The 11,420-nt window shown below is 37.8% G+C and overlaps 3 protein-coding genes across 3 annotated transcripts in view; all 3 read left to right on the forward strand.

Annotated features, from left to right (window-relative positions):
- LOC132170022 (cysteine-rich receptor-like protein kinase 25) overlaps window positions 1–2,376 on the forward strand; it is a 3,722-nt gene extending 1,346 nt beyond the window's left edge. Inside the window, exons 3-4 of the mRNA XM_059580947.1 lie at window positions 4–155; window positions 1,595–2,376. Coding sequence (XP_059436930.1) covers window positions 4–155; window positions 1,595–2,376 — 934 coding nt within the window. The remainder of the gene's footprint in view (window positions 1–3; window positions 156–1,594) is intronic.
- On the forward strand, window positions 2,132–9,901 carry LOC132168772 (cysteine-rich receptor-like protein kinase 10). Its single transcript, XM_059579805.1, has 9 exons — window positions 2,132–2,341; window positions 2,755–2,871; window positions 2,977–3,179; window positions 3,453–3,663; window positions 3,754–3,942; window positions 3,980–3,997; window positions 8,995–9,025; window positions 9,200–9,350; window positions 9,451–9,901. Exons 3-9 carry the CDS (start codon window positions 3,000–3,002, stop codon window positions 9,757–9,759), a joined length of 1,089 nt encoding a protein of 362 aa, XP_059435788.1. The 5' UTR covers window positions 2,132–2,341; window positions 2,755–2,871; window positions 2,977–2,999; the 3' UTR covers window positions 9,760–9,901.
- A 133-nt stretch (window positions 9,902–10,034) lies between these two features.
- Window positions 10,035–11,420, forward strand: part of LOC132170023 (cysteine-rich receptor-like protein kinase 10) — a 2,309-nt gene continuing 923 nt past the window's right edge. Inside the window, exons 1-2 of the mRNA XM_059580948.1 lie at window positions 10,035–10,060; window positions 11,237–11,401. Of these exons, the coding sequence (XP_059436931.1) occupies window positions 10,035–10,060; window positions 11,237–11,401 (191 nt within the window). The remainder of the gene's footprint in view (window positions 10,061–11,236; window positions 11,402–11,420) is intronic.

The following is an 11,420-nucleotide window of genomic DNA, read 5'->3' on the forward strand; positions in this document are numbered from 1 at the left end:
TAGCTTCCCGTTTGAGACGTTGCCGTCTTTGGTGATCGCAGACGACATGAATGACGAGTTTGATGACACGCTGTCCTTTGTGAAATCCAGCTCGGTAGTCTTCGGGTTCGAGGCGAAAACACTAGGTTCCGAGAAGACGGGGGTCAAACTCTGTGGTTGATACGAGATGAATCTCGCTGGCGCAGGGATCGGAGCCGGAGTACAATGGGTCTGGCCTGACCCACGCTCACAAGGCCGGAACCCTTTTTTTATTTTTTTTTAAATTAAGGATAAATTTGAAAATTTATAAAAAGTCAGGGCATAAATATCACTGTCTCATTTTTAATGTTTAAAATTTGACGTAGAGGTTCAAATTGATTGCAATTTTAAGTTGACGAATTCAAATTGAGAGGTTTTGAAGTTTGGAGGAGTATATCAAATCGTGTAATAATTCAGAGATCTAAAGTAAAGTTACCCTTAAAACAAATAATATATGGAGAGTTGGTACTAAGATCCAGACCGTTGACAAATAGGAAATATAAAGGCAATTTGTTGCGTCTAGAAAACATTATCGAAAATATATATATATTTTAGGCTCCTGAATTATCATTGTTTTGCATTTACACTCTAAACTTTAAAAAATGACATTAAGGCCCCTCATATTAGAGCATTTACATCCACCTCAATAAATATTTAGCTAAACTTTAGCTAAATGATCTCCTCTTTCTATTTTAGCATTTTACTTTTTCAAAGCACCTACATCCAACTTAACATTTTAATTATCAACTTTCATTTTTTTATTTAAAATATTACTTATTTATCTACTTTTCCTAGAGAGATAACAATATTAATTTTTCTATTATTATTAACAAATATGCATTGTTGAGCAACCGTGCTCAACAAAGCTGTTGAGTTGGATGTAGTGTTTTTAACGATATAATTCAACAAAATAGTTAAAATGTTATTTTATTGAATCAAATGTGAGGCCTGCATGTCAACTTCGACATATTTGTATTTTTCTCTTCAGAATACCCTAAAATTAAATTAAAAAATAAAATAAAAATGAACCCATCGAAAATGGGTAGCCCTTTTCATATCAGCTCTTTTTTCTTTTCTTTTTTCAAATGATTATGTTTTATATATTTTTTAATTTATTTATTAATAACTTTAAAAATATTTAAAAAAAATGGAAAAAATATTTAATTTCACAGTGATAATATATGAGGTATCAATATTTTGGGAGGAGTAAAATATAACTTAGACAATGGGAGTAGTTTTGACCTTTCAACGGCGATAATTAACTAGCCGACGTTAGCCGTCACAACAATCGGACTCAAATTTCCACATCGTATTTATGAGTGATAACAGTATCTACCTAATAAGTGGCCGAAATAAATAATCAGTTATGGAAATTGAACAAGAACTCCAGCAAGGTTATCTCCGATAACATTATTTTACTTGTTTTCTCATACATGAGAAGATTGTTTTCTTGTATATATATAGATTATCTGCTACAACCATATGTTAATGGACCAATTTTCTGTTAAAAGTCTAGGAGGGACAATGTTTTTTTTCATCCAAAAAGCAAAAGCTGTCCTTTTTCTATTATTTGCAGGCTGTGCGCTTATGAGCTCCATTAATTCCAAGCCAACCTACAATTACCACTTTTGTGAAGATCAATCTAACAATTCCTCCGACGCTTCTTTCGAATCAAACCTCACAGACCTGTTGGGTTCTTTACCCTCTAAAGCTTGCCAAAACATCAGCTTCTACAACGATACCTCTAATGGCATCTACGGCCTCTTCCTCTGTCGAGGTGATGTTAACAGTAGTACCTGCCAAAGTTGTGTCAGCTATGCGGCTCAAGATATCACAAGTCGGTGTCCATCAAATACAACTGCCATCATCTGGTTCGATGAATGCATGTTAAGGTACTCCAATACTGATTTCTTTGGAGTGGAAGATTTATCGCCAATGGTGTTCATGTGGAATGTCGAGAATCTAACCTCACCACAACAAACTGATTTTGGAGGACGAGCTCTAATGAACGGACTAATAGATGATGCTTTAGGAACAGAGATGTTGTACATGTACAAGGCATGTAACTCGTCTGGGCAGGTTAGATATGGGATGGTTCAGTGTACTAGAGATATCAATTCTACTTCATGCGGCAATTGTTTCCAACAGTTGATTACTGAAGCCAATCGGCGTTGCCAAAAGAAGATAGGGTGGCGCGTTTTGGCCCCAAGTTGCAATATAAGGTATGAGAACTACCCATTCATTCAGCAACCACCTGTGCCGCCACCTGCACCGCCGCTGCCCCATCCTGTGGCTGCAGCACCACAGCCACTGCCTGATAATGGTAAGACTAGTTCAACTTTTCCGGCCTCTGCATAATTTGGACTTACAAAAATATGCAAGTGCATCTAGGCCAATTTATAGATCAGTCATTGAGTTTATAGAAGAAACAATTATGTTAATACCTAGTTTTGATCATAAAGTACAAGTATATTAGACAATCAAATTTTTTGATAGGGACCGTAGTAGATCTGAGAAAATCAGTTGACAGGGGCTGACTGGAAAAATAAACAGATGATGATATAAAAACAGTTAAGGATAATGGCATTCTTCAGAACTGAGGGTAGTAATTGGGACAAAGAAGCTAAGTTAAAAATTCACTATTTGTGCAGGCCATATCCCTATATTTATTGATTTATATATCTTAGTTTCAAGATATTGTAAGCAAACCTACAGTTGTATTGTATGATGAGACAGGAGGAGGAAACAATACAACAAAGATCGTATGCATTACCGTATCATCAATTGCAGTAGTTGCGGCCCTCTTGGGTTTCTGGTATTATTCATCCTTTTGCAGGAGGAGAAGAAGAGAAGGTAGATTACATACTACTCAAGGGGAAACAAGCCAACTAATTCTATTTGATTTGTACTTAATTATAGACTGCCACTAATTTTAAATCTATTTAATTTGATACTCAGAAGAGGAAATAAGCCAAGCAATTATGTTAGGAAACAGGGACTGTTCACAGTCAATAGACTTCAGGGACGGATGTATCCATGCCAGGAATCAGGACAACAGTGGAGAAATGCATTACTTCAATTTAAGGACCATGCAGGCTGCTACAAATAATTTTTCTGATGCAAATAAGCTTGGAGAAGGTGGTTTCGGCCCAGTTTACAAGGTTAAAATTAAGACTAACTAGATTTTTTTTTTTTTTTTTTGTAGACATGCATTTTTGGAAATTATTGTATAATTTGAATTTGAAAAATAGCAATAGTTGATGAGGATCAATCAATGGCATCTAAAGATTGCTGTGACAATTTAGTCTTAGAAGTAGAAACTAACTACAAGTGAACCGTAATGTTGTGACAGAGATAGCATTATATATATATGCGTGTGTACCATTACCATGTGATAAATTTTCTATGGTTGAGAAAGTTTAAATTGCTTCCAGGGGAAGCTGATTGATGGAAAGGAAATAGCAGTTAAAAGGCTTTCAATGAAATCTAAACAAGGTCTTGAAGAGTTCAAGAATGAAGTTTTGTTAATTGTCAAACTTCAACACAAACATCTAGTAAGGCTCTTGGGATGCTGCTTGGAAGGAGGCGAAAAGCTTCTAGTCTATGAGTACATGGCCAACACTAGTCTGGATGCCTTCCTGTTTGGTTTGCTCTCTCTCTCTCTCTCGTCCCCAATACCAAGGCACAAATCTCCTATCTGAGATAACTATTTTCCTTCCTGTTATTACAATGCAGATCCAGCAAAAAGTGGAATACTAGATTGGGCTAAGCGCACAAACATTCTTAATGGGATCGCTAGGGGCCTTCTATATCTACATGAAGACTCTCGACTCAAAATTATCCATAGAGATATGAAAGCAAGCAATGTATTGTTAGATGATGACATGAACCCAAAGATATCAGATTTTGGCACTGCTAGGATTTGTTAACCATACTCATTCACTCACTTCTGCCGTTGAAGATAAGAAAGGTATTGAAGGTTAAATGTTGTGTGACTTTTGAGTTACATAACAGTAGCTGGATTAAATGAGTTTGTAACATAAGACATTTGAAAATCATAACAGTAGCTGGATTAAAGAGTGGGTAACTGAAGGAAGTTGTTTATGATGTTTAAAGTTTAAATTGTAACAGTTAGTACAACCACTTTATTGTATAGGCTTTTCAATTCAAATGTAACTGATGTTATGTGTAATTGTGTATAAATACTCAAGGAATACAAGTGATCTGGTATCATAAAAAATACCAGAGTTTCAAATTTGTTTTCTAACTTGGTATCAGAGCCTTTTAGGCTAACGCCTTTTTGATCCCTCTGAAATGGCCTCATCCTCATTCACATTTGTTCCACCAAATGTCACTCCACTAGCCTCCAAACTAGATGGACCCAATTACACAAATTGGACTACCCAATTTTTACCGGCTCTTCGTACCCATGATCTCTTGGGTATTGTTGATGGCTCAGAGCCTTGTCCTCCGCAATTCATTCTTGATGCGGAAGGAAAGCCCACTTCTTCCATAAGTCCAGAATATTCTGTCTGGCAGAAGAAAGATCAATTTGTTTTGGCTTGGATAAATGCCACGCTAACTGACAAGGTTCTTTCCACTGTTTACGGATTGGATACCTCACATCAGGTTTGGAATCATTTAGCAACACGTTTTGCTCCTAAATCTAAGTCCCATATCTCTCATTTGAAGAGACAATTGCAAACCATGCAGCAAGGGACCAAAGGGTGTTCCGATTATCTTTTGGCTGCCAAAAGTTTGGCAGATCAGTTGGCTGCTGCTAGCAAGCCTGTCGATGATGAGGACTTGATTTCCTATATTGTGGGAGGTCTCAACTCTTCATACCAGAATTTTATCACTACCTTCAACTTTGTTACTCGTGAGCAATCAATTTCGTTTGCTGATTTTCAAGAAGAGCTGCTGAATTTTGATCATATGCTTGACATCCATCAGCAAAGTGTCCCTCCTGCAGCCAATCAGATCGCCTTCTTTGCTCAGAAGCCACGGACTCCTCATTATAGCAAGAAGACAAAGTTCTCACCACAATATCGTGGTCCACCAAGACAACATATGCCCAGACAACAATTCTCCAAATCAGCCTCTGCTGTAACTTCATCAAAACATATGCTTGGTAAACCTTCCTCAAGTCATTCCTCACTTTTTTCTGCTAATAGACCTCCATGTCAGATTTGTGGAAAAACAAGTCACCAAGCTTTGGATTGCTACCATCGTATGGACTTCACTTTTCAAGGACGACATCCACCTTCTCAACTAGCTGCAATGGCTGCCCATACTCATGTTGCTATTGACGAAGAACAACCTTGGTACTTGGACAGTGGTGCTAACAATCATGTGACTGGTGATATTGAGAATCTGAGTTTACAGCAGCCTTATACGGGAAATGAAAATGTTACTGTTGGCAATGGAAATGGGTTGCAGATATCTAATACGGGTTCCTCTCTTCTCATTACTCCCCATACAAAATTGTCTCTTAAAAATATTTTACATTGCCCAAATGCTTCCACCAATCTTCTTTCAATTCAGAAATTTTGCAAAGATAACAATTGCTACTTTAAACTTACCTCTTCCTATTTTGTTATAAAGGACATGCTGACCAAGGAGGTGCTTCTGCAAGGGCCGAGTAGAGCTGGGCTATACCCCATCTTTCTACAAAAATTTCGGAAAAATAAGGCTTCTAGTCAAGCTGCCACTGCTGTCTCTTTTACTGCTTTATTAGGAGTTTCTGTGCCTCTTCATATCTGGCATCTACGACTGGGACATCCCACATCTGCTGCCATTCAACATCTGCTACGACACTCTTTGCTTCAAGTTTCAGGTTCCACAAAAAGTCATTCTTTGTGTGAACCCTGCCAAGTTTCCAAGAGCAAGAAATTGCCCTTCTCAGCTTCTACTCATCGATCCACTTCTCCACTAGAATTAATTCACTCAGATGTGTGGACTTCTCCCATAGTTTCTGTAGGAGGTTGCAAATACTATGTTTTGTTTGTTGATGATCATTCCCGGTTTGCCTGGATGTATCCTCTAAGACAAAAGTCTGATGTATTGCTTTGTTTTATGAAATTTAAGAGTCTTGTTGAAAATTTGTTCTCTTGCAAAATTAAACAAATTCAAACAGACAACGGTGGTGAATATATTTCACATGCCTTCACTAAATTTCTTGAAACACATGGTATACTACATCGTCTTACATGTCCGTATACATCCGAACAAAACGGTATTGTTGAACGTAAACATAGGCATATCACTGAGACCGGCTTGTCTTTGTTAGCTCAATCTCATCTTTCAAATAAGTATTGGGTTGATGCTTTCTTAACAGCCATTTACTTGATCAACCGTATGCCTACACCCGTTCTTCATAATAACTCCCCTTATTTCACATTGTTCCAACGTCATCCAGATTATACCTCTCTTAGGTCCTTTGGTTGTGCTTGCTTCCCATTACTTAGACCATATAATTCTCACAAATTGTCTTTTCGCAGCAAAAAATGCATCTTCTTGGGTTATAGCACAAATCAAAAAGGATATAGGTGTTTGGATCCAACTTCTCATCGTGTTTACATTTCTAGGCACGTTGTTTTTGATGAAACTAAATTTCCAGCACAAGATGGGGTCTCAGCTTCCACTCCCCAAACAGCAGCTCTCCCAATCAGCAGCCCATGCCTACCAGGTATTTCTGTTCCTTTAGTTTCTTCTTTTGATTTAAATACTCCTGCTACTGATTGGGTTCCTCAAATCTCTTCATTGTCTCTATCTCCTGCGGAGGATACTTCACCTCTTTCTTTTGATAATGTGTCACCCTCATCCCCACATATCTCATCTACTACCCCTGATGAAGTATTACCTGATAGTTCACTTTCTCAGTCTCCATATGATCATGCTAATTCTTCCACTTCTAGCCCACCCATTCCTCTGCCTGCTTCTGCTACCCGCATGATCACACGGTCCCAAACAAATTCTTTGAAGCCTAAACAGTTCCCTGACTACAAGCTTTTCTTTTCCACAAAACATCCACTCACTGCCTTGTCTTCCGTTGTTCTCCCTTCAGAACCTCACACTTACAAACAAGCAGTAGGGAATCCGAATTGGGAATTTGCAATGCAAGCTGAGTTTGAGGCTCTTATTGCCAACAAGACCTGGACTTTGTGCCCAAGACCTGCACATAATCGCATCATTCGTAACAAATGGGTTTACAAACTTAAGCAGAAATCTGATGGCTCGATTGACAGGTACAAAGCACGACTTGTTGCAAAGGGCTTTGATCAAGTTGATGGCCTTGATTTTACAGAAACTTTTAGTCCTGTCATTAAGCCTGCAACCGTGCGTCTCATACTTGCTGTAGCTGTGCACTATAATTGGCCCATTCACCAATTAGATGTTTCCAATGCATTTCTACATGGGCACTTGGAAGAAGAAGTCTTTATGGAACAACCTCAAGGGTTTGAGGATCCTACTCATCCAGAATTTGTTTGTAAACTTCATAAGTCTCTTTATGGTCTCAAACAAGCTCCTCGAGCTTGGTTCCTTCGCTTGTCTCAAGCATTGTTGGAGCTTGGATTTGTAGGTTCGAGTGTGGACACCTCTTTGTTCTTTTTTCATCGTGACTCAGTAAGTGTTTTTCTGTTAGTATACGTTGATGATATCATCGTAACTAGTAATACTCCTACTGCTATTGGTGCTATTATTTCTCAACTCAAATGTGAGTTTGCATTAAAAGACCTTGGTGATCTTTCATTTTTCTTGGGGATTCAGGCTAATCGTGACTCCCATGGTCTCCATCTTCATCAAGGAAAATATGTCACTGATTTGCTTATTCGTGTTAACATGGCTGGAGCCAAACCTGCATCTACCCCTTGTGTTTCAGGCAGTAAACTTTCCAAGTTTCAGGGTGATCCTCTTTCTGATCCCAAAGAATACCGTCACATTGTTGGTGCTCTTCAATATTGTACATTGACTCGCCCAGATATTGCATATAGTGTTAATCAATTATGCCAGTTTCTTCATTCACCAACTTCAGTGCATTTGACAGCTGCCAAACGTGTACTTCGGTATCTTAAGGGCACCTTGCATTATGGTTTGTATTATACACAGGGTTCTTTGAAATTGAATGGCTTTTGTGATTCTGATTGGGCTGGAAGCCCTGATGACAGAAAATCCACGACAGGTTATGCAATATACTTAGGTCCGTGCTTGATTTCTTGGGCTGCTAAGAAGCAACCTACTGTTGCTCGGTCAAGCACAGAAGCTGAGTATCGTTCTATGGCTCTTACCGTGGCTGAGTTATATTGGATTCGTATGCTACTCAAAGAAATTCGACTATTCCTATTCTCGGCTCCTTGCTTATGGGTCGACAATATTGGGGCTCTATCTCTCTCCTCCAATCCTGTTTTTCATGCTCGCACTAAACACATCGAAGTGGATTATCACTTTATTCGAGAGAAAGTGTTTAACAAGGATTTGGTTGCTCGGTATATATCAACTGCAGATCAGCCCTCAGATATTTTTACTAAAGGTCTCACATCAGCTCGTTTCCTCCTATTAAGAGACAAGCTCATGGTTCGTTCCCTCCCCATTAGCTTGAGGGGGGATGTTAACCATACTCATTCACTCACTTCTGCCGTTGAAGATAAGAAAGGTATTGAAGGTTAAATGTTGTGTGACTTTTGAGTTACATAACAGTAGCTGGATTAAATGAGTTTGTAACATAAGACATTTGAAAATCATAACAGTAGCTGGATTAAAGAGTGGGTAACTGAAGGAAGTTGTTTATGATGTTTAAAGTTTAAATTGTAACAGTTAGTACAACCACTTTATTGTATAGGCTTTTCAATTCAAATGTAACTGATGTTATGTGTAATTGTGTATAAATACTCAAGGAATACAAGTGATCTGGTATCATAAAAAATACCAGAGTTTCAAATTTGTTTTCTAACTGGATTTTCGATGGCAATCAAGTAGAAGCGAACACTAACAGAGTCGTGGGTACATAGTAAGTCATTCCTCTAGTGTAAATCTTTACAGGGGTGTTTTTGCACTTTTTTGTTTTGCAAATCCTGTTTGGATGTCACTTTTGCTCTTAATGTTAGTATATTACATCAGGAAAAGTTCTGGTTTCATTCTCTTCAACTGATTGAAGGCATAATCATAATATTTTCTCCAATAGTGGATACATGGCGCCAGAGTATGCAATGGAGGGGCAATTTTCAGTAAAGTCCGACGTTTACAGCTTTGGAGTTTTAATGCTAGAAATCATAAGTGGGAAAAAGAATATGGGCTTCTATCATCCAGAGCATGGAGAAAGCCTTCTCTCAATTGTAAGTCTCTTCTTTTCATCTGTATATTGAGTTCAGAATCTTCAAATATGAAGTTTTTATTTACTGCGTTGAACATATAAGTAAAAAGATTATGAAACAGGCATGGCGACTATGGAATGAAGGCAAAGGACTGGAGTTGATAGATCAGACCTTAGTCGACACTTGTCCTCGAAGTCAGGCTCTGAGATTGATCCATATCGCATTGTTGTGTGTTCAGGAAGATCCCAGTGAAAGACCTACAATGTCAATGGTCGTCCTCATGTTTGGAAGCAGCTCGATAAACCTTCCTCGGCCATTAGCACCTCCATTCTCTGTACGTAGACCTATCTTTTCTGATCAATCTACAACAAGTGGAACCATGATAAGATTTTCGGCATCTGATCAATCTTCAACAAGTGCTTCTACCTAGTCAAGAGATTAACTGGAGTATATATGCTGTTCCATCCATCCACTTAAAAACTTGAATTTTCCATTTTGATTACAGAATTTCCTTCCTATCAGGGGATGCATCATTTCCCTGCAAATACTACAGGGTATAGAAGTGTAGTACTTCTATAACCATATCCTACTTCTATACTTGTAATTATTTTTTCTGTAAATATATTTGCATACGAATTGAGGAACTACATGCATTAAATTAGCACATATACCAAATTATACAAAGCAAATTCAAACATAGCGGAAATGGCTATTGTCCCCAAATTGTTAAAGTAATGATTAAGTGATTAAGTTTACCTCTTTCTATTAACTTAAGTTGTTGGGATAACTAGTAATTTAATATAGTATCAGAACCAAACGTCCTCAAATTAAACTTTGATTTCGTCATTTACCTCCCATTTTCAATTAAATATTTCACGTATTTGGTCTCACCTATTAAAATAGAGTTTGGACCCACACATGAAAGAAAGTGTTAAATTGTTGATTAAATTTTTAAATTTACTTATTCCTATTAGTTTAAGCGTTTAGGATAAATGGTGATTTAACATGGTATCAAAACCAAAGGTCTTGAGATCGAATCGAACCTTGACTCCGTCAAATTACCTCAATTTAAATTAAATATTCCATGTGTTGGCCTCACCTATTAAAAAAAAAAAAAAATTGAGCCAACACATAAGGGAGAGTTTTAAAGTAATAATTAAGCGATTAAATTTATCTTATTCTATCCGCTTAAGCTTTTGGGCAATTGGTAATTTAACATCGTATCAGAACTAAATGTTTTGTTAAATTTATCATGGTAATTTAATAAAAAGGAGTGCCGGGTCTTATGATATGAGTTTTGAACAGAAATGTAAAATGGCAAGCTCTAGCCGGCGTTGAAGAATATAATTAGAGGCTTTTTATTCAGGAGGGTAAGCTAGTGGGCTGACTTTTAGGTATGTGTTGGTGCCATTTTTGAAGCCTCTACGAAGTCATGTTGAATGGAAACATTCAACCTTTTCTTATTGAGTCTCTCATGATCAAAGCTGATCAGTTCAATATTAACTGGCCGGTCGTGGGAATTAGGTGAAGCATGTAGCCCAGATAATTAAGTCTGCAAGTTGAACTAGTACACCAATTAAGGTTGTCCAATAACATTATTTTGTTTTCTCATACACGAGAAGATTATTTTATTGTATAGATTATCTGCTATAAGCATATGTTCATGGACCAATCTTCTAATATTGAAGTCTGGGAGGGATGATGGTTTTCATCCAAAAAGCCTTCCTTTTTCTATTATTTGTAGGGTGTGCGCTTATCAGCTCCATTAATTCGCAGCAAACCTACAGTTTCCCAGTGAATCTAAACTATTGTCAAGATCAATCCAACGAAACCACCAAGGCCTCTTTCGAATCAAACCGCACGGTCCTGTTGAGTTCTTTATCCTCTAAAGCTTCCGAAAACAACAGCTTCTACAACGATACCTCTAATGGCGTCTACGGCCTCTTCCTCTGCCGAGGTGATGCTAGCATTGGTACCTGCCAACGCTGTGTCATCTACGCGGTTGAATATATCAAACTTCTGTGTCCATCTTCTAAAACTGTCATCATCTGGTTCGATGATTGCATGTTAAGGTACTCCGATACTAATTTC

Source organism: Corylus avellana, chromosome ca2 (genome assembly GCF_901000735.1).
Source record: "Corylus avellana chromosome ca2, CavTom2PMs-1.0".
Classification (NCBI taxonomy): domain Eukaryota; kingdom Viridiplantae; phylum Streptophyta; class Magnoliopsida; order Fagales; family Betulaceae; genus Corylus; species Corylus avellana.

Excerpts from the sequence above, each read along its gene's own strand:
- LOC132168772 (XM_059579805.1), top strand. The coding sequence starts at position 3,000 with ATGTTAGGAAACAGGGACTGTTCACAGTCAATAGACTTCAGGGACGGA. Across the intron at positions 3,180-3,452 it reads GTTTCGGCCCAGTTTACAAG|GGGAAGCTGATTGATGGAAA; the intron begins GTTAAAATTAAG and ends AATTGCTTCCAG. Across the intron at positions 3,664-3,753 it reads TCTGGATGCCTTCCTGTTTG|ATCCAGCAAAAAGTGGAATA; the intron begins GTTTGCTCTCTC and ends ATTACAATGCAG.